This window comes from Chelonia mydas, chromosome 14 (genome assembly GCF_015237465.2).
Source record: "Chelonia mydas isolate rCheMyd1 chromosome 14, rCheMyd1.pri.v2, whole genome shotgun sequence".
NCBI lineage: Eukaryota > Metazoa > Chordata > Testudines > Cheloniidae > Chelonia > Chelonia mydas.
The window spans coordinates 18,432,979-18,459,993 of NC_051254.2; the positions used below are offsets into that span (position 1 = coordinate 18,432,979).

At 44.4% G+C, this 27,015-nt stretch overlaps 1 protein-coding gene across 1 annotated transcript; it reads right to left on the bottom strand.

The window, feature by feature from the left end:
* Positions 1–5,039: 5,039 nt before the first annotated feature.
* On the bottom strand, positions 5,040–26,400 carry LOC102934154. Its single transcript, XM_007072589.4, has 4 exons — positions 25,732–26,400; positions 17,917–18,255; positions 15,262–15,371; positions 5,040–14,157 (listed from the first exon to the last, which is right to left on the bottom strand). Exons 1-4 carry the CDS (start codon positions 25,802–25,804, stop codon positions 14,041–14,043), a joined length of 639 nt encoding a protein of 212 aa, XP_007072651.1. The 5' UTR covers positions 25,805–26,400; the 3' UTR covers positions 5,040–14,040.
* Positions 26,401–27,015: the final 615 nt, after the last annotated feature.

Sequence of the window (27,015 nt, forward strand, 5' to 3'; positions counted from 1 at the left end):
AAAGCCGCCACAGACTGCCCATCATGTGTTACCCTCAACTTGCTAGCAAAAGAGCGATAACAAGAGATCTGAGGATTTGGACAGCACGTTCCTTCTCCTCTGCAGGGCACCAGACTGTCAAGGGTGAGACACCTCTGCTTTGTCCATTGCTGGAAATGTCAGAGGTTCTGTTTGGGATCTTTACATGAACCTTTGGGAACTGAAACGAAGGCTGCAGATCCCATGGGAAACAGCACTCCAGTGAGATTCCCTGGACGTGCTGGTTTTGGCTAGGCCAGGAACACGGATAGCCAGGGTGTTCCTGCACGCAGCTGCTGTCAGCTTCCTAGAAACATGCTGCTGGAGGGGACAATATGGCTGCCTGAGGACAGCCTTTCATCTGACCTTTCATTGCTTCCACCTCATACCCGGTAGGGAATTAGGAGGTGCAGCCTTACCTCCCCCAACACACAGTCAGAGTCCCTGTTAACTGAACTATCTGGAACATAGTAGTTCTGGTCCATGAGGTATTTTAATTTACTCCCTGACTCTCCCCATTCCAGACACACAGAGGGAGCCACTGCACTTTGCTTATAAATAACCGAGAGCAATCAGAAGAGCAGTGAATCCTTCAGAGATGTTACAGAGATGATTAGTCAGGCTGGTCCCTTTCTGAGAAGCTGAGGACCTTCAAATGCATACCCATATCACTTGGTATGCCAAGAAGCCACATGAGAAACCAACCACATACACCTTTAAATGTCATTCGCCAGCAATGCAGCTGACCTGGCTGGTGCCTCACTTCTCACTGTTGAAAAACAACATATTGCAGTCTGGGGCCCTAAGCAGTAAATTGGTTTCTGTGGTTTCACTCGAGCGATTGCCAGAGAGCTGCAAGGCAAGATGGGTAGAGGAAGACAGCTCAGAGAAGCAAAGCCGAAGGGTGCTCAAGCTCATCTGTGGGCATCGCTCTCTCGGAGAGCTTGTGCAATCCTCCTTCGAGTTGGGGAGTAGTCCCAGACCAGGGGCTCTCCAGCATGAGAAAGGGCTGCAGACTACTGCCTTCTGTGTCATGCAAGGTTCTTGAATTCAACCCTCTGGTTCCTGATCTCTGATCCTCGGCCAACATTCAATGAAAAGAAGGAGCAAGTAAAATAACAAAGAAAGTGCTTAGGAGAATGAAAATATTGGACCTGGCCAGTGTATTTTAATAAACCCCCCACCCCCAAACATTTAATCTGAGATGCACCCCATGCTCCAGAGGGTCTGGGAAGTGGATTCATTGGCTTTTCCATTGGAACAGAAGTGACTCTGAAAGCCAGGTCCAAAGAACAAGAGAATACTACCTGGAAAACAAACTTTTACAGGGTGCCCTTTCCTGGAAGGCCTAGAATCATAGAAAGCTTAGGCTGGGAGTGTCGCGCTGAGGCAGAACCTAAACTAAAATGGAACTAGATTGCTGGCACTTGACATTAAAAAGGTCATAGAGCAGTTTTTAAACAAAGGGTTGGGGGAAAGCTGACAGGTGCAGAAGAGCACATGTTCGGACAAAGTTATCTCTTAGGGGAGGATCTATTAATGGAGATTCTCTATGTCCTAGTAAGGAGGAGAGGATGGAAAATGATAAAATATGGGTAGGATCTGATGAGAAACAGTCAAATGAAAAAGAGTCCCATTCAATTACATCGTGTAATTTCAGACAGCCGAAAAGCGACAATAAAAGAATATAGCAGTAAGGATTTAGTAACGACCACCTGACCAGGATGTTGATAGTGACTGCGAAATGCTCAGGGAGATTACAGAGGCTACTAAAATAAAAAAACCTCAAATAATAATGAGGGATTTCAACTATCCCCATGTTGACTGGGAACATGTCACCTCAGGATGTGATGCAGAGATAAAGTTTCTTGACACCTTAATGACTGCTTCTTGGAGCAGCTAGTCCCAGAACCTACAAGAGGAGAGGCAATTCTTGATTTAGTCCTAAGTGGAGCACAGGATCTGGTCCAAGAGATGAATATAGCTGGACTGCTTGGTGAACATAGTGAACATAATATAATTACATTTAACATCCCTGTGGCAGGGAAAACACCACAGCAGCCCAACATGGTAGCATTTAATTTCAGAAAGGGGAACTATACAAAAATGAGGAAGTTAGTTAAAGAGAAATTAAAAGGTACGGTGCCAAAAGTGAAATCCCTGCAATCTGCACCATAATAGAGACTCAACTTAAATGTATACCCCAAATTAAAAAAACATATTAACAAAACCAAAAAAGTGCCACCATGGATAAACAACAAAGTAAAAGAAGCAGTGAGATGCAAAAAGGCATCCTTTAAAAAGCGGAAGTTAAATCCTAGTGAGGAAAATAGAAAGGAGCATAAACTCTGGCAAGTGAAGTGTAAAAATATAATTAGGAAGGCCAGAAAAGAATTTGAAGAACAGCTAGCCCAAGACTCAAAAAGTAATAACAAACATTTTTTTAAGTACATCAGAAGCAGGAAGCCTACTTAAAAACCAGTGGGGCCAGTGGATGACTGAGGTACTAAAGGAGCACTTGAGAGATAAGGCCATTGCAAAGAAACTAAATTAATTTTTTGCATTGATCTTTATGGCTGAGGATGTGAGGGAGATTCCCAAACCTGAGCCATTCTTTTTAGGTGACAAATCTGAGGAACTGTCCCAGACTGAGGTGTCATTAGAGGAGGTTTTGGAACAAATTGATAAATTAAACAGTAATAAGTCACCAGGACCAGATGGTATTCACCCAAGAGTTCTGAAGGAACTCAAATGTGAAATTGCAGAACTACTAACTGTGGTTTTTAACCTATCAATTAAATCAGCTTCTGTACGAAATGACTGGAGGAGAGCTTAATGTGACGCCAATTTTTAAAAAGGGCTCCAGAGGCGATCCCGGCAATAACAGGCTGGCCAGGCAAACTGGTTGAAACTAAGAACAGAATTGTCAGACTCATAGATTAACATAATTTGTTGGGGAAGAGTCAACATGGTTTTTGTAAAGGGAAGTCATGCCTCCCCAATCTACGGGAATTCTTTGAGGGGTAAACAAGCATGTGGACAAGGGGGATCCCATTCTCACTTTCAGGTGACTTTGTAAATAAGAAGCTGGCAGCATTATCTCCCGTAAATGTAAATAAACTTGTTTGTCTTAGCAACTGGCTGAACAAGAAGTAGGACCAAGTGGACTTCTAGGCTCTGAAGTTTTACAGTGTTTTGTTTTTGAGTGCAGTTATGTAACAACAAAAAAATCTACATTTTAAAGTTGCACTTACACAATAATATTACTGAGGCATTCTGTGCCAAAAAATTAAAAATTCTCCACACAAATACTTTAAAATTCTGCAAAATTCTGCAAGTTTTATTTGTCAATAAATAAACGTAGAGGCTCCAGCATAGCAGTGGGGAGCACAGGCCACTGGCTGCACAAAGGTGGAAGATCACCCTGCAGCCCCCCTACCCTCAGGACACGGACTCAGCGGTTAGGTTGCACCCAACCCTGACATAGCACAAGGCCTGGGCCTGCCCCAGAAACACCCTGGGTCCCAGCCCCCCTGTGCCAGATGCACCAGGTGTGGGGCAGGCAGGCTCAACCAGGCAGGATCCAAGTGTGGAGAGGCTCAGTGTGGGGAGATCCAGGTGTAGGGTGAGAGGATTCTGTGTGGGACAATCTGGGTAAAGGCAGCTCCGTAAGGGGGTCTAGGTGCACAGAGGCTTGTTGGGGCAGTGGGGTTCCAGTTGCAGGGCAATGGGACTCTGCAGGGGCTTCCAGGTGAAGGTGGTTGGGGCTCAGCAGAGGTGTCTGGGTGTGGGGGTCTCAGCGGAGGTGTCTGGGTGCTGGGGGAGTGGGGCTTGGTGGGATGGGGGTCTGGGTGCAGCTAGTTGGCGGTCAGTGGTGTGGGGGTCTGGATGTGGGGGCTCAGGGTGGTGCAGGGGGTGGGGCTTCAGGGTGGGGGTTTGAGTGCAGGGAGCTCATTGTGGGGTGGTCTGGGTGAAGGGGTGGAGGTCCAGAGGAAGGGGGTCTGGGTGCAGGGGGGCTCCAAATGCAGGGGTTGAGGTTCAGTGGGGTGGGGTTCAGGTATGGAGGGCTAGGGGGGTTCTGGGCATACTGGGTTAGGCTTGGCAGGGGTGTCTGGGTATGGGAATACAGTGTGCAGATGTGGTCGCCCCATCCCCAAAAAGATATATTGGAATTTGAAAAAGTACAGAAAAGGGCAACAAAAAATGATTAGGGGTATGGAACAGCTTCCGTTTGAGGAGAGAGTAATAAGATTGGGACTTTTCAGCTTGGAAAAGAGACGACTAAGGGAGGATATGACAGAATTCTATAAAATCAGGAAAGGTGTGGAGAAAGTAAATAAGGAAGCGTTATTTACTCCTTCTTGTAACACAAGAACTAGAGGTCACCCAATTAAATTAATAGGCATTAGGTTTATAACGAACAAAAGGAAGTATTTCTTCACACAATGCACAGTCCACCTGTGGAACTCCTTGCCAGAGGATGTTGTGAAGGTCAAGACTATAACAGGGTTCAAAAAAGATTCATGGAGGATAGGTCCATCAATGACTATTAGCCAGGATGGGCAGGGATGGTGTCCCTAGCCTCTGTTTGCCAGAAGCTGGGAATGGGCAACAGGGGATGGATCACTTGATGATTACGTGCTCTGTTCATTCCCTCTGTAGCACCTGGGATTGGCCGCTGTCAGAAGACAGGATACTGGGCTAGATGGACCTTTGGTCTGACCCAGGATGGCCATTCTTATGTTCAAGTAAACCTAGATCAGGTGTTAAAAACCTCCATGATGGGGATTCCACAGCCTCCCTTGGAAGCCTGTTCCAGAATATAGCTACTCTTATAGTTAGAAAGTTTTCCTCCAATATCAAATTTGCTTCCGATTGAAGCCATTACTTCTTGTTCCACCTTCAGTGGGCATGCAGAAAAATTAATCACCATCCTCTCTGTAACAGCCCTTAAAATATTTGAAGACTTAGCAGGTCCCCCTCAGTCTTCTTTTCTCAAGCCTAAACACGCCCATTTTAAAAACCTTTCCTTGTAGGTCAGGTTTCTAAACCTGTTATCATTTCTGCTGTTCTCCTCTGGACTCTCTCCAATTTATCCACCTCTTTCCTAAAATGTGATGCCCAGAACTGGACACAGTACTCCAGCTGAGGCCTCACCAGTCTCCAGTAGAGCAAAACAATTACAATACTCCTGTTAATACACTCCTGAATGATATTAGCCTTTTTTATAACTGCATCACATTGTTGAGTCATATTCAATTTGTGATCCACTGTAACTCCCAGTTCCTTCTCAGCATTACTACTACCTAGCCAATTATTCCCCATTTTGTAATTGTGGATTTGATTTTTCCTTCCTAAGTGTAGTAATTTGCATTTATCTTTATTGAATTTCACCTTGTTGATTTCAGACAAATTCTCTAATTTGTCAAGGTCTTTTTGAAATCTAATCCTGTCCTCCAAAGTGCTTGCAATCTCTCCCAGTTTAGTGTCATCCATAAATTTTATAAACACACTTTCCACTCCATTATTCAAGTCACTAATTAAAATATTGAATAGTACAAGACCCAGGATTGACCCCTGTGAGACCCTACAAGATATGTCCTCCCAGTGTGACAGCACACTATTGATAACTACTTGGAGTATGGTTTTTCAAACAGTTGTATGCCCACCTTATAGTAATTTTATCTAGACCCTATTCCCCTAGTTTGTTTATGAGAATGTCATGTGGGACTGTGTCAAAAGCCTTACTAAAATGAAGATATATTGCCCCCTTCCCCTTTATCCACAAGTCCAGTAACTCCGTCAAAGAAGGAAATTAGGTCGGTCTGGCATATTTTGTTTTTGACAAATCCAGGCTTGCTGTTTTTTATAACCTACTATCCTCTAGGTGCTTACAAATTGATTGTTTATTAATTTGTTCCAGTATCTTTCCAGGTATTGAAGGAAGGCTGACTGGTCTATAATTCCCTGGGTTCTCTTTGTTATCCTTTTTAAAGATAAGTTCTATGTTTGCCCTTCTCCAGTGCTCTGGGATCTCACCCATCCTCCGTATGTTCTCCAAGGTAATTGCTAACCATTCCAAAATTGCTTCAGCTAGTTCCTAGGATGAATTTCATCAAGCCAATTAGATTACATCAAACTTATCTAAATATTCTTTAACTTGTTCTTTCCCTATTTTGACTTGCATTCCTTCCCTCTTGCTGTTAATATTAATTATGTTGAGTACCTAGTTACCATTAACTTTTTTGAGCAGAATAGCTAGTAAATACCTCAGCCCTCTTGATGTCATCCGTTATTAGCTCTCCTTCCTCACTAAGTATAGGACATACACTTTCCTTCCTCTTTCTTTTGCTCCTAATATATTTAAAGAACCTCTTCTTATTGCTTTTTACATCCCTTGCTAGATGTAACTCATTTAGCCTTCCTGATTTTTCCCCACATGCTTGTGCTACTCTTTTGTACTCCTCCTTAGCAATTTGTCCACATTTCCACTTATTGTAGGATTCTTTTCTGATTTTCAAGTCATTAAATTTTTTTTTTCCTGTTGGAGCCATATTGGCTTCTTACTACTCTTCCTTCACATCAGGATAGTTTGCAGTGGTGCCTTTAATATAGTCTCCTTGAGAAACTGCCAAGTCTCCTGAACTCCTTTATCCCTTAGATTTTCTTCCTAAAGTACCTACCATTTCTCTGAGTTTGCTAAAGTCTGGTTTTTTGGAGTCCATTGTCCTTATTATGCTATTCCCACTCCTTCACTTCCTTAGAATGATGAAATCTGTCATTTGACGATCACTCATAGGTGCTGGAACTAGGAGTACGGGGGGTGCTGCTGCACCCTCTGGCTTGAAGAGGTTTCCATCGTATACAGGTTTCAGAGTAGCAGCCGTGTTAGGGTTTACAGTTTGGTTCCAGGGCTCTCAGCACCCCCACTATAAAAATTGTTCCAGCACCCCTGCAATCACTTTAATCCAAACTGCCTTCCACCTTCAGATTCACAACCAATTCTTCTGTGTTGTCAGAATCAAGTCTGAAATGGCTATCCCCCAGGTTACTTCCTGAGACTTTTTTCCTGACCGCAATACATTGAGTGTAGTCAGGACAGCAGAGGGTTCCACCTGAGTCATTTAAAATTCAGTGGAGCCTTGTAGGGAGAAAGGGGGTCGCCTCCTCAGCTAGGGAACTTTTGGAAAATACTTGCCAGCTGCTGCAATCTGGTCCCTTTGAATGGCAAAGCAGTTGCTCTGCTGAAGTATTTCCATGTGCTTCAGGGATGGGTTATAGCAGCACCAAGAGAGTTCATTCACCCCCAGTATTAATACACTTTCCTTTTGTATGCCGGTGTATCCCTTTGAGCTGTACAGTTACATAACTTGGTACTAGATAATAACAGCACTGTTGAGGGAGGGAGGAAGGAAGGAAGGAACTACAAAGGAGTTGCCCCCTCTGCAGTTGAGCGAGCTTTGCTGTCCAGTAGAAGCAGGAGAGAGCAAGGCTCCCTGGAGCTCAGTGCAGAGAGTATGTCTCTTGCTTAACCCTGCTGAAGCCTGTGTGGGCACTCCACTGACACCTGCCCAGGCAGGTGCCGGTGCACCCCGCTCCACACAGCACAGGGACTGCAGGGACAGGATTTCCAGGTTACATTTAGGGAGAATTGTTTAAATTCAGCTGGTAACAACTTGGGTTAATTTGTCCATTCCTTAAATGGAAAAGCTTTGAAATCTTGTAGTGAATCAACACAGCATGTAGGTTTCCTGCTTCCACCCACGTCACAGGGGGGATGCTCTAGCCAGGTTAGATCAATAGATAAAGACAGGAGAGGCCAGTGATGCACTGCCAGAGGTTTGCTAGAATCCTCCTCTCATTTCAAAGAGAAGTTTGGGGGGAGGGAGGCCTGCTGGAGCCAGCTCCTCTCTGCACACAGTTGTTAACCAGCACAAAGATGCCTTATTCGTTTTTATTATTACAGGGTCCAAAACCATGCTAGAAGCTTAAGGAACAGAAGAACGGCCATACTGGGTCAGACCAAAGGTCCATCTACCCTAGTATCCTGTCTTCTGACAGTGGTCAATGCCAGGTGCCCCAGAGGAAATGAACAGAACAGGTAATCATCAAGTGATCCATCCCCTGTCGCCTATTCCCAGCTTCTGGCAAACAGAGGGGAGGGGCACCATCCATGCCCATCCTTGCTAATAGCCATCGATGGACCTATCCTCCATGAATTTACCTAGTTCTTTTTTGAACCCTGTTATAGTCTTGGCCTTCACAACATCCTCTGGCAAGGAGTTCCACAGGTTGACTGTGTTGTGTGAAAAAAATACTTCCTTTTGTTTTTTTTAAAACTGCTGCCTATTAATTTCATTGGGTGACCTCTAGGTCTCGTGTTATGAGAAGGAGTAAATAACACTTCCTTATTTACTTTCTCCACATCAGTCACGATTTTATGGATCTCTATCATATCTCCCCTTAGTCATCTTTTTTCCAAGCTGAAAAGTCCCAGTTTAACTCATCTCTCCTCATATGACAGCCGTTCCATACCCCTAATCGTTTTTGTTGCCCTTTTCTGAACATTTTCCAATTCCAATATATCTTTTTTGAGAATGGATGACCATATCTGCACACAGTATTCAAGATGTGGGCGTACCATGGATTTACATAGCGGCAATAGGATATTTTCTGTCTTATTATCTTTCCCTTTCTTAATGATTCCCAACATTCTGTTCGCCTTTTTGACTGTCGCTACACATTGTGTGGATGTTTTCAGAGAACTATCCACAATGACTCCAAGATCTCTTTCTTGAATGGTAACGGCTAATTTAGACCCCATCATTTTATATGTATAGTTTGGATTATATTTTCCAATGTGCATTACTTTGCATTTATCAACATTGAATTTCATCTGCCATTTTGTTGCCCAGTCACCCAGTTTTGTGCGATTCTTTTGTAGCTCTTTGCAGTCTGCGTAGGACTTAACTATCTTGAGTAGTTTTGTAAGAGCCATTTGCTGTGGGACCGTAAGGAAGTCTGCGGCCAAGCACAGGGACTTGAATCTAGGTCTCTCAAGTCCTAAGCGATTGCCCTGCCCATCGGCCCATGCTTCTGCACTACACAACACTCCATTGTGCTACACCATCATGTTTCTGAGGAACAAACTATAAACACTGCCAGCGTGTGGCCCAGACGACAAGCCTGTTTGCTGTGTGCTGCTGCCTCCCTCTTTGGCTCTAGTGGTGAGAGAGCAGTCTTGTTCCAATGGGAACACCCAGCAATTGATTCCCCAGCCCTGCACTCCTCCCCTTTCCAGCCCAAGCACTCCTGAGACACTGGGTTTGCCCTGCGCTGAGGCAGGAAGGGGAACGTTTCTGTGGAATTCTCCTCGTCATGTGATTGGCAGCACATCACCGTTCACCTCAGATGAAGGCCTGTCTGGCCTCAGGGTCAGAAGAACTTGTTCCCACATGTCACATTTATGTGGGGGGTCCAGGGCTCAAGAGCCCCACCAATGTCCACAGGAACATGCTGCCTTTATGCAGAGCAGTTTCTGCTTGAGAGGTCATGAAGCCAAGTCCCCCGGGACTCTTCATGGATCCTCCTCAGACATCAGATGCCCCCTATCTATCTGGGTAGGCCCAGGCCATCACTGTATTGTACATACTAACAGAAGTGTCACTTCTGGGAATCACAGCAGACAGACCGGGGAGGCTTTGAGACTGGTGTAAAAAAACAGCTGGTCCCCACTGGTTATGGCATATTCTCCTCTCCCAATGGTAAAGTACAAGCATTTCTTCAGCCTTGGTGTGTGGTTCATTAGCTCCTTCCTTTACCTCACCCAGGCATATTTTGAAGAGCTGGCTCACTGAGGTCATAGCTCCCCTGCGGTCTTGGTTTTACTTCTCACTTCTGTAAATCGGAAGGGCTGCTGTGCGTCAGGTACCCCTGTGCAGAGCCCAAGGGCTGGTCTGAGGCCTGTCAGACATTAGAGGAATGGTTCTTGTAAGAGGCTTTCTGCACAAAGCCCCAGCCAGTGCACTGAGTAAGGACAGTGCACATAAATCCAGCAAAATACAATGAAAAGCGTTCTAAGCAACTGCCACTAACCAACAGACATATGGTTATTCAAAGGTCATGCAAAATTGTAGTTGTCTATTTTATTTCTTCCCATCTCCATCAACCTGATATTTGATGATTTTTGCTTAAGCAGGTAAAAGCTGCACTCAGAAGGTGAGCAGTTCCTCCCCTCAAATTTCTTCACCAATTTACTCTAAATTGAAAATCATGTACTGGACAATATTTTCCAATGCTACCTTAACAATGGGAATTGAGTGTTAGAGGCAGTGTCTGCTATAGATTTTATTGTGCTTTGCAGGAAACTGTCAAACTAGCCTAAAAGTAAACTAAATCAGTATCTATAATGTTAATTTGTAAAGGACATGAAAAGATATAGAAACTGAAAAAAATGTGGATACAAAAAGAAATGTGTAAAGCCCTCTTCATAAATGTGCATGTAGCATTTCATACACATTTAAAGTTTGACCAGTGGATTTGGTATTTTTCCAACAACTACACAGTAAAATATTAAATATTATGGACCCAGTTCTGTAGTTCCTACTCAGGGAAAACTTCCAGTGAATGCAACGGGAGCTCTGCCTGGGTAAGGATTACAGGATCTGAGCTGACAGTCACATAACACACATACAAATGAATATTGCAGATATGTGAGTACAGCATGCTGACTATAGCCATGCAATAATATACTGAATATTCAATAATCTACTCATGCAAAAGTGACAAAACAGTTGGGAATGTCTTTGATGAGACACCAATTCAATCAGCCACTCTGCTGTAGTTACAGCTTGTTGCCTAACCAAAAATTCTCTCTCAGTACCCTCTCTCCTCCCTAATGTCTCACAATGTGTCTTTTTGGCACCTTCTAGATGACAGGAAATACTGTGGTGAGTAAACAAGCCCCTGCTTATCTGTCGTCTATTACAGGAAAAAAACAAACAAAAACTTCTGTCTTCAATAGCTAATATATTTCCTCACCCACACACTCTATTGCAGTGGTTCTCAAACTTTTGTACTGGTGACCCCTTTCACACAGCAAGCCTTTGAGCGTGACCCCCCACTTATAAACGAAGAACACTTTTAAATATATTTAAACACAATTATAAACACTGGAGGCGAAGTGGGGTTTGGGTTGGAGGCTGACAGCTCGTGACCCCACAGGAAATAACCTCACGACCCCCTGAGGGGTCCCAACCCTCAGTTTGGGAACCCCTGCTCTATTGTGCATTGCTCCATGGTTACAACATAGAGAGATACTAAGGCCAAGATTTGCAGAAGCAGCCCCTGATTGCGGGTGCCCAAGTTGGGACACTTCAGGTCCAGTTCTCAGAAGTGCTGAGCACCCACAGTGCTAACTGAGAAAAGAGACCGGTGCTCTCTGAACAAATTTGTAATGCGAAATAGAAATATACCACCAAGATAAAGAATATCTTGCCCCCTTTGCAGACCAAATACAAGACAGCTTCCCTCAATCAAATACAAAGCACAAAAAAAAAAAACTTTAAAGACCATTTTCCTTCATTAACTTCCTTCCTAAACACCCTGAATCCAATAACAAATATCAGGCCCACTTCCCCTGTTTTATACTGTGCTGGGGCTGGGGGTAATTAATTAATTCCTCACAGCTGAGCCAACTCTGGATCTCCCTGCACTCAAGGCAGACAGCTGTGGTCTGTCCTCTAGCCAGAGAGAAAGAGGATTAAATCCTTCCCTGCTAACCAATGGACAGGTCTATATAAGCCATTACAGAGCTAATATAGCTTTTTATTCACCCCACTGAGTTTTCAAACTCATGTTACCAAGAGAAAGGTAAATATCCTAGAGTGATTTTGGCCCAGGCTCATCCACTCCCTGGTCAGATGTCTAGCTATTGATTGTGGTCCAGGCTAGCTGACTTTTGAAAGTCATTGTACAGTGCAGCATCACTGAGGTGGGTTTACTGAGCTGTGTTGTGTAATAACCTACATTAAACAGACAAAGAACCAGAAAGAGGGACAGCAGCTTCTGTGATATCATGGACCTGAAAACCTCACCATTTCCTGAATTTAATGCAAGAATCCCAGCCATCTGGCTATTACCCTAAAGCAAGACCAGTCATATACACTGTAGGTCCAACTTCATCCCTGTGGGATAGTCAATGACTACAGGGGTGTTAGACAGGCTCTTTACATTTGTATTTTGCCATTTCACAAATGGGTTTTGAATGCTGTTCTGAGGAATTGCCTCTGCTTTAATACTTAGATTACACAAAACCCACTTACCCAGCTACTTGTGCTTTGTTGCAAATACTGGAATCCATCTATTTATTTATCCACTATGTTTTTATATAGATGTGCATCATCATGGTGTCTGAAGCCTACCTCATGGGTTCAGGCGTTACGGTGCGGAGTATAGCAACACCCCATGTTTAGGTACCTAGAAAATCACAGAACAACACTGCAATCCACACAGCCTGAGTTAGGTGCCTAAGCTCCCATGCGGAGAGAGAGGCACCTTAGAATGAGCTCTACAAAAGCCAGTATGCTAGGCAGGGAGCCACCTCAGCTAGCCAATAGGAGATGCTGACAAAAGGCAGGTGTGCTAACCCCTACCTCTCTCCCAGAGATAGGTGTCTATGTCCAGGCTGCTATTTCTGCTAGTGATCCATGAATAGGAACCAGCTGCCTGGAGTCAGGCAGCTTAGGTGCCTACGTTGTTTCTTGGGAGAATGAGTTGGGCACCTGCCTCAGCCCACGCAAAATAGCCACGGGAGGAGGCAGTGTCTACCACCTAACTTTAGAGCACTTAGCTGTGGCATGGGAGACCCAGGTTCAATTCCCCCCACCCTGCCTGAGGGAGAGAAAGGATTTGAAGAGGAGTCACCCAGCTCGCAGGAGAGTGCTCTAACCACTGAGCCATAGAAGAGGTCTGTTGTTGGGCTCCCTCGCTTTCTCCTGTTGAAGCTCTTACATGGTGGATAACTAGTTACAATCACTGGAGCAGGGGAACTGCGTGCTCTAAACACCCATCTGCAGAGCCATTTTCTCTCCCAAGTACTAAGTATTTATTCAAAATGGAACAGGTTTCACAGGAGAGAGTCCCGCATCAGCATATCCCATAACTCAGTAGTCCGTGCACTTGCGGGAGATCTCTGTTCAGATCCTTTCTTCCCCTCAAGCAAAGAGGGGGATTGAACCCAGGTTGCCCACATACCGGTAAAGTGAGCTAACCACTGGGCTGAATGTTATAAGGTAGGCACCAGCACCACCACTTTCCTCCAGCCAGATTTTCTATGGGACCCAATCCAGTAGGTAAGGCCTGAGCACGCCTATTGGATCAGGTCCCATAGGTAAGATAGGTGGAGGAGCACCTATCTTCCCTTAGTTCTTGGATTGCTCTGGGGCTTAGGTGGCCAGACACCAAGAGAGAGGCAGGTGCGCCCTTGCCCAGAGGAACTTAGGTGCCCAGGGAACTTTTACTGCAAAATCAGGTGCTGAGCACATTTAGGCACCTACAGGGTTAGGTGAAGCTGAGTGGAGGTTTTATGGATCTCAGTGGCACCTAAACCGGGACTTAGAGGTGCCTAAGTCCCTTTGTGGATCTGGGCCTGAGTGCCTCCCCGTGCTCCCAACACAACTTCTCTCACATGCTTCATTGGGGGCTGTGAGCATCACTAACGGGCGGAGCAAGGGCAGGTGTTGCATCATACACTGCAGCATCTAATGCCACCTTCCCCAGCACACACTCAGACACTCAGGGATGCACTCATTTCTCTACATTTTCTGTAAGTAACCTCCCTGCCCCCCACCCCAAAGTGGTCTTCACAATTGAGTGAAATAAGCAGAAATATTGCACAGGACACAAGGCAGGTATTTTTTTCTTTTCACTAAAGGGAATGACTGTCAGATGTCAGCCTTTCTAGCTCAAGCACATGGAGAAGGAGCTGCTGATGTCCACACTGCCTCAGCTGGCAAGAGCTTGCTAATAATTGCTATAAGAGTTGCCTGTGGCCAGGGTGTTGACCCTACGGGTGTAGGACATGTCTTCGTACACCGTATTTGCTTGCTTTTTCTTTCCTTCTTGGCAGTGTTTCTTGATCTGCAAAAAACAAAACAAAAACAAAACACTCAGGCAGCCATCCAGGTCTAGGGCTGGAGCAGAACCCCTGCCCAGGAGCTGTTCTCATCTTAGTGTGCAGCGAGTTACAAGCAGAGATAACAAAACGGTCCTTCTCTTAGCCCAAAGGAATTACATAGAGCAACAAGCAGAAAGGGCTGGGTTAATCCCCAAAATTCTTACAGGCTCTTCCACCAGCAGCTCTTTAGGGGGCTGAAAGTATCAATGGCTCCAACAGCTTTGGACAATTGTCTTGTAATTATTGCAAGAGGAGACACGGCTTCCTTAGGAGAGGCTTGCTGGCATCATTGCATTGTGGTGCCTGTTAAACTTGTTAGGAGGAGGCCCAAAGCAAGGCTTTCATTCAATCCTGTTCTACAGTTTGAAATGACTCTCCTAAATAAACATGCAGGGCATGGGAGGTGAGTGCGTGTGTCAGTCACAGCCCATTTCCAAAGAGGCTTTTCTGCACAAGCCCTCTGAGGCAACTTTATTGTCAGGGAACATGGCTGTGCTACCCTCTGACACTGAGCTTCTTCATGACCCTGTGGTGTCCCTGATCTCCCACAGAACACCGCAAGAAGGGGACATCCCTCCCGTCCATCCCAACAGGGGGCTTGTTGAGATTCCATTCTTCAGTGAGAAGGGCAACCGCAGAATGGTGGGATTTCAATGCAGTTACCACATCAAGGTCCATAGGCAAAGCTGGGGGGGGGGGAGGGGGCTGGCTCGTGCTTTCCTCCTCCTCTCTAAGAAATTATTATTATAATAGAACCTGAAAATGAGCCTGGGGCTGTACAGTCATGATAGAAGCCACAGTCCCTCCTTCAGCAATTTACAGTCTACATGTAGTCACGACACCAGGGGATGTCAGCACACAAAGGGATGGGAGCAGTGGGGATGGAAGGAAAAAGGGACAATAGGAGACACACATGGTTAGAGAGGTTTATCATATGTATGTCTTATGGCTCCACAATGTTTTATATGCACAGCACTTTAACAGGCGTGGTTGTGCTTGGGGATGACTCCTATCTGCAGGGTCAGAAGTGCGGAAAACATTGGGGCTGGGGCCGAAGACATACTTACATCGATGTGAGACAGAATGAGGTATCCCAGCGCAGAAACCGAGATCAAAACCATGAAGGAAAGGACATAGGGCACCCAGGAAGCCACACAGCACTCTGCCTGCTCCATTTCTGTGGGTGATTTATCAGAGGAGAGGCAGAATTATGACTTCATGTGAGGAACATATTATGTCGCTCTGCAGGGGGCTCTGCAGGCCAGCAAACTGGAAGTCCACCAGTGTCACCATCATTCCTCATTACCACCAGTGCATTCCCAGTGTCACACCACACATCATGGGAACCCTTAAGTCGACTCCAACAGCTGTTGGCTACCTGTTCTGGCTAACATCGCTCCCCCACCGATACACTGAACTGCTGTGACATTCCGCGAAGCTCAGCGAATCCAGGAAAAGAGATGTCTTCCTATACACCAAGACTTTGACAATGCCTTGCCCCCACTGTGTTAAGTCCTGCAAGCCTTTCTGGGAACATTCGTTTAGTCTCATGCAATCAGGCTATGATCAGGAGGAGGCTTGGAAAGCAGACTGGGCTAAACAAGACTTAAAAAATAAGTACCCTGTGCCGGATTTCACACAGAAAGTTTCTGGGTTTGGTGTTCCATGGTCAACTCTGACCCAAATCCGAACCAACCATGGTAGATGCGGGCATCGAATGCAAAAATGGAAAAACAAGAACCACCCATGGTGCGAGTGTGGTTCCCCACAACAGACCATCGAACATATCACTACCTATTGCCCAATTCATAAATATGAAGGGGGCATTACTGCAATAAATTCTGCTACTCCTGATGTAGCCATTTGGCTCCATCAGCTTCAGGTGAAATTATAGTTGCTGCTCTACACCAGCCATACGAAAGAAGAAGATGACCAGTGGAGATGGCAGTATGGCTTTCGTTCCTGGAACACAAAGGATTTAGGTGCCAATCCCATTAGGATGGTTGCTACCATTGCGTGCCATGCTGGAACACTTGGAGTAAGAAGAAGCTAAGCATCAAGGTATACTGTTCTGGTATCATGGGGTATAGAACTGTGCCAGGAATGACATGTAACCACTACCCTACCCCTTCTCCAAAGAATTATTGTGCAACGAGCGTACCACTGTCCAATGTCACAATTATTGAAAACAAACCACCATATAATAGCCATGACTTCATGTTTAATAACAGCTACAGCCACGTGTTCTTATGAAGCTTCAGGTGCATAGATTCGAAAAATGTCATCTTCACATGGCGGCCCAGTTATATATCTGACTCTAGTAAAGACATAGGGGACTAGATGAAATAGGGTACAACTGGCCCTTGCTTTATCTTCTCTTTAACCAAGGGCATTACGGACTCTATTGCGGCAGGGTACAGTACTCCCCATTTATTGAGTCCTCTCTGTTTAAAGTTACACCCTGCTTTGTAACTCTGCGACAACAATTGGGATCCCTGCCACGCTCCTGACTCCAGTAAATCCCATGGGATAAGGCTGTTATAGCAGTGTGGTTACACAATCGTTGGGAAAGAAACTAGGTAGGAACTGCCCCTTTCTATTTAGCAACTCTGTTTTCTGTGGGCTAGACTGTGCAACCCCTACTCCTGGTGGTCTCTTACACAAGGAGACCCAATGAAGTCATAAGTCTCATTGCCAGCATGAATGAGAGCTGCCCAATCTAGCCTCATGTATTTTTGAGTCATCTCTACATATTCTATAGACAGAACCAATTTTCTGTATTATGCTGCAGAGTCAATAGAGCAGGGAGAGAGTGACCTCGATTCTATTCTGCCTCAACATTTCAACAAAACTATTGCCAAAAGGTTTGACTATAGAATCTTTATTACTGGGGCTGATGATACAAGAGGTAGGTGGGGAAAAAACTAACCAAAATGGAGCTTTATCTTTGGATCCCATCCTGAATTTGCAGCATGATTACCTGCTGACTTGTAAATTGACCAAATCTGAGCAGGAGAAGTCACCTCTGACTTTAAAGAGAAAGAGAGGAAGGTGCAGAAGGATAGGGCAGCTATTTCAAGGCAATATGCAACAACTACTTTGTACTGTCTGGTACTTCAAAAATGGTTGTGGGAATTATCATCTTTTGTGGAACAGAGCAGGTACTTATGACTTCCCACCTAATTCTTCACCTCAACTGGGACATCCAGGATTTCCATTATCCTTAATGACATAGGTACCCAGATCACAGGTGAGAGTTGCCTACTCCCAAGTAACCTGGGAAGGAAATGGGGGTTACATTTAAAATTTTATGGCTGAACAGCAAATTTGGGAGGGAATAACTGTGGTGTCTGTAGCTATAAAACTACGAAGCCTTTGTTTTCTGAGTATTGCCTGTTTCCATGTCAAAGAAATCTGTTCAATGCAGAAAGAGCAACCATTTCACTTTCAGACTTGCTGCAGCCTGTTACAGATGAGACACACGCATGGGGACTTTACTTTTGTTCTTTCTTGTTGTCTTCAGATCAAAATTTATGGTTGGTATATGGGAAAAAACATAACTGTAAGAAGACCCCGTCTTTCCATAAACCCATCCTTGGCTCTGCTAATATACTGAAACACATAACCATTCAGTTAATGTTCTACACTTCCTCAGCCCTTTCAACTGAAAATAAATACCCACTTGTCTTACACTTTAAAAAAAACAGAAAAACGTGCAATACCTTTCACCACCAATATGGTGCCATGGCTCAACACATTACGGGGCTCGAAATTTTCTAGCGTGCTCCCACTACAGACATATACAGCAGTGTCATTTTTCTGCAACCGGTGTAGCGTTATCCTCATTTCTGTCCTGAGTAAGGAGATCTCGATGCGGTCTTTGTAGTGAAAGTCTACGGTACTGGTATGACTATTATTTTCGATGTATAGCACTTCCATGGCATTTACAACTTCTCTTTTCAAATACATCCCTACTAGCATCCCCTTGTTAGTAACGGAGCAGGTTATGTTGACCGACTCTCCTTCATTAACTATGAGAATAGCTGGCTCCTGTGTCACACCTGCATGCAGAGAGGAGGAAAGGAAAACATGTTATTACCATGCGGCTGACTGGGAACTGTTGGAGGCTAGAGGGAGGATGGCCTTGCACTATCAAGCTCTTCCAATTACAAAACACCCCTCTGCTCCAGAGCCAGGTGTCTTTGCCATACTCTTTGTAACAGAGTGTGCTGGCTCTTCAAGGACAGACACCATCCACCACTGTTCACAGTTCCCAGAGCTATATCAAGGGAATTCTGGGACTTGTAGTTCAGGCACTATTAGAGTCGCAGGCCTGAGGGCAAGGCTTGATGGGAGATGAAGCAGGATATAAAAGGCCAAACCACTTTCTTAGTTTAAAAAGAGACCTGGCAGGGACAGGGAGTCTGCCCACTTGGAGACCTGAAGGGGAACAGCAGTGATTTTTAGGCCTCTCCAAGCAGGAGCCTGAGGAGGGGCAATAGTTGTCTAGAACCCGTACAGCCTGGGGTGGGACTTATGAACCCCCAACACAAGAGGAAGAGGGTTATCTGCACACCCAATTGATTGGGCTATGGGGCTTCTGAGGGAGGAAACTGTAGTCTGGGAAGGGTGAAGGATTATCTACAGGCCCTAGAGGAGAGCTGTGATATCCTGAGGAGGTGTGGGTGGATGGGGTCTCCTGTTGGGATATATTTTGTATGGTGATAAACCAAGGCCCAGGAGGGGAAGCTTTGAGTTAGAACTTGAGTCATGTTGTGAGCAATTACAACAGATCCCTCCCCTCAGAGAGGAAACTGAGGCAGGGCTGCACCTGGAGGATAGAAGGGTAAGGTGCACCCTTACACCCTATCTAAAAGTGAGAGGTGAACAAATAAGTCTCTTTTAATAGCCATTTTCCTTCCGCTGACCATCTTGGAAGCTTATCTCCATTGCCTTTGCTGGGTTCCTGAAGCCAGCTCAGACCTCTCACTCTGGGGTGAACCTGGTCATTTGGAATCAGAATCCAAATGTGTGAATGTGTATCCAGACGTTGGAGCCTGCCTACCCCTACAAATCTGCTCACTCTCCTCATAAGACTTCCCCCCTCTCCATCAGCAGGCCCAGACTTCCATCCTTATTTTGGTTGTCTTCCAGGGGGAGACCCAGTGGCCTTCTGTCTCCCATCCAGTATCTTTGGAGGTTGCTCACTGGCCTGCTTCCCCTCCTGTTTTGTTGGGAGCTGCCACTGGGCAAGGTAAGGAGCCACGGATCTGACTTTACATAGGTCCAGAGGACCCACTATTCCATGCAATGGACTGAAGTAGCAGCTGCAATGGAGGAGCTGTGATAGCTGCCCTGGGCCTTGGTCCTTTGTTGGGGTGTAGATTTCACCTCCAGGTATGCCAACTAAATGCTTGGGTTTTATGTGCTCCCAGTGACTTTCACACCATAATAATAAAAGATACAAAAGTAATCCACAGGAACTGTGTACTGCAGGCTTCAGATCAGTAATGCAGATTATAAACAAACACTTGGGAACACAGACTGTGTGCTCCACTGCATTTGAACAGTACTGAGTACCCTGATGGCATTCAGCAAACAATAATCATCATATTACAGATTCCTAGATTTTGAAGGCCAGAAGGGAAAATTACAATATTCTAGTTCTGACATTCTGAATAACACAGACTATAGATTTGCATCCATTGATATATGCTTCAAGGCCATATCTTGTGACTGAGTGAGAGCATTTTTTAAAAAAATTTTTTTAAGATGCCCAGTCTGGCAATACACTGTAGCATAACACTTTCCCCACCCACCCAAAAAACCCAAGTAAACAAACCAAAAAAACCCATGTGATTCCCCTGTTGTCCAGTTTTCTCCCAGGCTATGTTGTATAGAAGTGAGTTCAGGTCTCAAAGTAGCTACACTTCATGGGTTTCTTTCAGATCTGGTGCAAGCATGTACAAATCGGATCTAGTGACTGATGGCACCAGGCAAATATCTACCGACAGCAGGAACTTCTGAGACTTAATGATCCCAAACTACAATACGACACTACTGAATAAGGAATTTTCTCTCATTAATTTTTAAATTAAATATGATCAGGTTGGGACTAATATTCACAACTTAAATCCTCTGAAGTTGCCCAATCTTCTTATTTCAAGTATCTTTGCAGTGTATTGTCTAATAGCATATATGTGGTTACGATAGTCATGTAAATTCCTGCATGTCACAAACCATGGAATATATTTCAAACCATAGAATCATAGAACTGGAAGGGACCTCGAGAGGTCATCTAGTCCAGTCCCCTGCACCCAAGGCAGGACTAAGTATTATCTAGACCATCCCTAACAGGTGTTTGTCCAACCCTGTTCTTAAAAATCCCCAATGATGGAAATTCCACAATCTCCCTAGGCAATTTATTCCAGTGCTTAACCATAGATTCATAGATATTTAGGTCAGAATGGACCATTATGATCATCTAGTCTGACCTCCTGCACAACGCAGGCCACAGAATTTCACCCACCACTCCTGCAAAAAACCTCACACCTATATCTGTGCTATTGAAGTCCTCAAATCGTAGTTTAAAGACTTAAAGGAGCAGAGAATCCTCCAGCAAGTGACCTGTGCCCCATGCTACAGAGGAAGGTGAAAAACCTCCAGGGCCTCTTCCAATCTGCCCTGGAGGAAAATTCCTTCCCAACCCCAAATATGGCAATCAGCTAAACCCTGAGCATATGGGCAAGATTCATCAGCCAGATACTACAGAAAATTCTTTCCTGGATAACTTGGATCCCACCCCATCTAATATCCCATCACAGGCCATTGGCCTATTTACCATGAATATTTAATTACCAAAACCATGTTATCCCATCATACCATCTCCTCCATAAACTTATCAAGTTTAATCTTAAAGCCAGATAGATCTTTTGCCCCCACTGCTTCCCTTGGAAGGCTATTCCAAAACTTCACTCCTCTGATGGTTAGAAACCTTCGTCTAATTTCTAGTCTAAATTTCCTGGTGGCCAGTTTATATCCATTTGTTCTTGTGTCCACATTGGTACTGAGCTTAAATAATTCCTCTCCCTCTCCTGTATTTATCCCTCTGATATATTTATAGAGAGCAATCATATCTCCCCTCAACCTTCTTTTAGTTAGTCTAAACAAGCCAAGCTCCTTGAGTCTCTTTTCATAAGACAAGTTTTCCATTCCTCGGATCATCCTAGTAGCCCTTCTCTGTACCTGTTCCAGTTTGAATTCATCCTTCTTAAACATGGGAGACCAGAACTGCACACAGTATTCCAGGTGAGGTCTCACCAGTGCCTTGTATAACGGTACTAAAACCTCCTTATCCCTACTGGAAATACCTCTCCTGATGCATCCCAAGACCTCATTAGCTTTTTTCACAGCCATATCACATTGGCGGCTCATAGTCATCCTATGATCAACCAATACTCCAAGGTCCTTTTCCTCCTCCGTTACTTCTAATTGATGCGTCCCTAGCTTATAACTAAAATTCTTGTTATTAATTCCTAAATGCCTAAAGACCTTACACTTCTCACTATTAAATTTCATCCTATTACTATTACTCCAGTTTACAAGGTCATCCAGATCCTCCTGTAGGATATCCCTGTCCTTCTCTAAATTGGCAATGCCTCCCAGCTTTGTATCATCCACAAACTTTATTAGCACACTCCCACTTTTTGTGCCAAGGTCAGTAATAAAAAGATTAAATAAGATTGGTCCCAAAACCGATCCTTGAGGAACTCCACTGTTAACCTCCCTCCAGCCTGACAGTTCACCTTTCAGTAGGACCCGTTGTAGTCTCCCCTTTAACCAATTCCTTATCCACCTTTCAATTTTCCTATTGATCCCGATCTTATCCAATTTAACTAATAATTCCCCATGTGGCACAGTATCAAACGCCTTACTAAAATCTAGGTAAATTAGATCGACTGCGTTTCCTTTGTCTAAAAAATCTGTTACTTTCTCAAAGAAGGAAATCAGGTTGGTTTGGCACGATCTACCTTTTGTAAAACCATGTTGTATTTTGTCCCATTTACCATTGATTTCAATGTCCTTAACTACCTTCTCCTTCAAAATTTTTTCCAAGACCTTGCATACTACAGATGTCAAACTAACAGGCCTATAATTACCCGGATCACTTTTTTTCCCTTTCTTAAAAATAGGAACTATGTAGCAATTCTCCAATCATACGGTACAACCCCTGAGTTTACAGATTCATTAAAAATTCTTGCTAATGGGCTTGCAATTTCATGTGCCAATTCCTTTAATATTCTTGGATGAAGATTATCTGGGCCCCCCGATTTAGTCCCATTAAGCTGTTTGAGTTCCGCTTCTACCTCAAATATGGTAATGTCTACCTCCATATCCTCATTCCCATTTGTCAGGCTACCATTATCCCTAGGATCCTCTTTAGTCTTATTAAAGACTGAGGCAAAGTATTTGTTTAGATATTGGGCCATGTCTAGATTATCCTTGACCTCCACTCCACCCTCAGTGTTTAGCGGTCCCACTTCTTTCTTTGTTTTCTTCTTATTTATATGACTATAGAACCTTTTACTATCGGTTTTAATTCCCTTTGCAAGGTCCAACTCTACTTGACTTTTAACCTGTCTCACTTTATCCCTACATGTTCTGACCTCAATAAGGTAGCTTTCCTTGCTGATCCCTCCCTTCTTCCACTCCCTGTATGCTTTCTACTTTTTCTTAATCACCTCTCTGAGATGCTTGCTCATCTAGCTTGGTCTACAACTCCTGCCTATGAATTTTTTCCCCTTTCTTCGGATGCAGGCTTCCGATAGCTTCTGCAGCTTTGATTTAAAATAATCCCAGGCCTCCTCTACCTTTAGATCTATAAATTCTTCAGTCCAATCCACTTCCCTAACTAATTTCCTTAATTTTTGAAAGTCAGGCCTTTTGAAATCAAAAACCCTAGTTGCAGATTTATTTTTGTTAATCCACTCTGACAGGAAGTTTTTCCTAATGTCCAACCTAAACCACCCTTGCTGCAATTTAAGCGCATTGCTACTTGTCCTATCCTCAGAGGTTTAGAAGAACAATTTTTCTTCTTCCTCCTTGTAACAACCTTTTATGTACTTGAAAACTGTTATCATGTCCCCTCTCAGTCTTTTCTTCTCCAGACTAAACAAACCCAGTTTTTTCAATCTTCCCTCATAGGTAATGTTTTCTAGACCTTTAATCATTTTTGTTGCTCTTCTCTGGACTTTCTCCAGTTTGTTCACATCTTTCCTGAAATGTGGCGCCCAGAACTGGACACAATACTCCAGTTGAGGCCTAATCAGCACAGAGTAGAGCAGAAGAATTACTTCTTGTGCCTTGCTTACAATACTCCTGCTAATACATCCCAGAATCATGTTTGCTTTTTTTGCAACAGCGTTACACTGTTGACTCATATTTACCTTGTCATCCACTATGACCCCCAGATCCCTTTCCGCAGTACTCCTTCCTAGGAGGTCATTTCCCATTTTGTATGTGTGCAACTGATTGTTCCTTCCTAAGTGGAGTACTTTGCATTTGTCCTTATTGAATTTCATCTTATTTACTTCAGACCATGTCTCCAGTTTGTCCAGATCATTTTGAATTTTAATCCTATCCTCCAAAGCACTTGCAACCCTTCCCAGCTTGGTATCGTCCACAAACTTTGCAAGTGTACTCTCTATGCCATTATCTAAATCACTGATGAAGATATTGAACAGAACCGGACCCAGAACCGATCCCTGCGGGACCCCACTCATTATGCCCTTCCAGCATGACTGTGAACCACTGATTACTACTCTCTGGGAATGGTTTTCCAACCAGTTTTACACCCACCTTATAGTAGCTCCATCTAGGTTGTATTTCCCTAATTTGTTTATGAGGCGGTCATGCGAGACAGTATCAAAAACCTTACTAAAGTCAAGATATGCCACATCTACCACTTCCCCCCATCCACAAGGCTTGTTACTCTGTCAAAGAAAGCTAGCAGGTTGGTTTGACATGATTTGTTCTTGACAAATCCATGCTGACTGTTATTTATCACCTCACTGTCTTCTAGGTGTTTGCAAATTGATTGCTTCATTATTTGCTCCATTATCTTTCTGGGTACAGAAGTTAATCTGACTTCTCTGTAATTCCCCAGGTTGTCCTTATTTCCCTTTTTATAGATGGGCACTATATTTGCCCTTTTCCAGTCTGCTGGAATGTCTCCCGTCTTCCATGACTTTTCAAAGATAATTGCTAATGGCTCAGATATCTCCTCAGTCAGCTTCTTGAGTATTCTAGGATGCATTTCATCATTAAGCAAAGTGGCCCAAATTCTAATCAGAACAACAGCAGTAGAAATCTATATTCTGCACTTGTAGATGACACTCTTCAACCCATACCAATGGTTTCATTATTTCTATAATACAAAAATGTTTCAAAGGGCGAAAGTAGAGGGGGAACTACAAAGATAGAAGTAAAATAAGTGGCACTGACAAAATGTGTGTGCTACAAAGCTCTTATACTATAGCCACTTGATTGGACTGATTTGCAGAATTCATTGTTTGGCTCCAGTGTATGTGAGTGACTGAGTTACCCCAAACTCACAGTAAGAAATACTTTTTTTCGCAGCCCCCCCCCACACTATTACATATTCCCTCTTTATGCACAGACAGAGGTACTGTGGGGGAAGAAAAGCAACTGAACTTAAAGTAATAAATCATCTGTACAAAAATTATTTTCAGTGGTACGAGTCCTACTGTAACAAATGGTCTGAAGAGTTAAAAAGGTTCCAAGAAATCTCTGTTAAACATTGTTGGGGTTTTATTATTGTGGTTGCTGGCTGAAATATATCACCTGAAGCGTATTTTCTTTTGACTAAAAAATACTATGAAACACAAAACAATCCTACTGTAGTTGAAATGCCTGGGAAATACCAAATTCAATCTCAGAAAATTTCAGAAAACTTCTGAAACTTTTGTTTCCTTTTAAGCCAACCCACCTCTCCCCAGTCAGCAGTTGATAAGAACTATTAACACCCAGAGAGTACATTTGCAGGAAATAACAATGTTATAAATCCTTCTCCAAGCAAGTATGGTAAAGAACTTCATGACCTTGCTTTCCATAACATAAAGGCCTTGCAAAATTGTATGTGCAAATACCACAATTGCTGGCACCAACTAGGTGTGTGTGCAAACAAATAACAAGGTAGGCTAGGGTAGATGGAGTCAAGTGTTTCTCAGCACCTATATATACCCCGCGTGGTGGAGACCTGGTGCAATTTGGTGGATAATAAGTTTTCTGTAAGAGTGACGAAAAGGGTGTGGCTCTATCTACGCTCGTAGCTAAATCATCTTCAATACTAGTTGAAAGGAATCCTAGGGGACCCATTGTTACTCACCAGCCATTGTGAATAGCAGGTCACTTGCCCAGATTAGAAGGACCCCAAGCCAAATTTGGATTTAACAGACTGAGCCATTGGAGCTACAATATTCCAAAACAAAGTTAAAGCTTGAATCTTCACTACATACCTTTCTGGGCTGGGGTACTCTGGAAGAGCAGGAAGAGCAGAAACGCAGCTGGAAGAGCTGGTGTCCAGGGCATTTTCACAAACCTTTGGAGCTAGATTTCTGTGCTACTGCATAAAATCCCACCCAACGTCAAGTGAAGAAAGGCAGAGCTTGATGAGCTGTTTCTCCTGTGACGCTGAACCCGTGTCTGCTGGCTGTCAACCACATCAGTAACAAACAGAGAAGCACAAACACCACTGCATGAGCTAGTTTTGAAAAAGTGCTGATGCGGGGGAAAAAACCCCAAACCATCGGTGTTTGTAGGGCTCAGTTCACCTATGCACTGAGCTCTCTTGACTCCCACTGAAGTTAGCTAGAGCACAGGTCCCCCTGTACCGCATAGGAGTGCTCAGAGCCTTGCAGGTTTGTGCCATTGGAAGGCCACGTTCCACCTTGCTGTAATAGGTGAGGCACCACTGACTTCAGTGGGTCTTGCACCCACTTGTACCAGGGCTGAATCCAGTTCAGTTTATTCCCACATCATCTAATGTACAAGGTCAGATGGTTCACTCCACCTTCATTCCCACTTCTGCATCCTTTTCAATGTCTATTGCTGTTGTGACAAAGTCAGGCCAGACGGCTGCAGGAGGGTCTGGGAAAACAGGTATGTTAGCCCTAGAATGCTAAAGGCCCTTTTTCCTACAAGCTGGGAAGGGGCTACTTCAGGTCAATTAGGGACACCTGAGTCCAATTAAGGGCTGCCTAAAACCTGTTAAAATCTCTCTCCTGGTGAGGGGGGGGGGGGGGAGGAGAGATAAACTGCTGCAAGCTGGAGGTAGCAGGGAGATAGGCTTCTCCAGTGTGAGAGACTCCTCTCCTCTCCTCTCCTCTCCTCTCCTCTCCTCTCCTCTCCTCTCCTCTCCATAGGGGAGACACCCAAAACCCAGTGCCTGTTTAGGGGAAGGACTGACACCCTGGGGCCAGCGACAGGAGAACACCTGCCCCAGTGAGGGGGTCAGAGAAAGGTATTCCCTTTTTGTTTTGGTGCTTTATAGGCTTGTTCCCCTTTGTTTGGCAGAGGAGGACTCCTCAGGCCTGCCCTGAGGCCTACTGGGAAGGCTCTGAGAAACAAACCCCGAAGAGGGAAGACAGACACGCTCCAGAGTGGGGGCTGATGTACTCCAGGCCCTGTCCCTGCCAGAGAAGGGAGTGCTAAACCTGGCGAGGCAGAAAGGGTGCTTGCTGCACGTGGTGTCAGAAGGGGGATCGCATTGGTGCTGAGAATCATCCCAGGGCAAGGTAGAT

Bases quoted from the DNA above. Each gene is read 5' to 3' on its own strand.
- LOC102934154 (XM_007072589.4), bottom strand. From the start codon at position 25,804: ATGCCCTGGACACCAGCTCTTCCAGCTGCGTTTCTGCTCTTCCTGCTC. The intron at 15,372-17,916 runs GTATTGCACGTT...AATCACCCACAG, and splicing joins CACCATATTGGTGGTGAAAG to AAATGGAGCAGGCAGAGTGC. The intron at 14,158-15,261 runs GTAAGTATGTCT...TGTTTTTTGCAG, and splicing joins TCATTCTGTCTCACATCGAT to ATCAAGAAACACTGCCAAGA.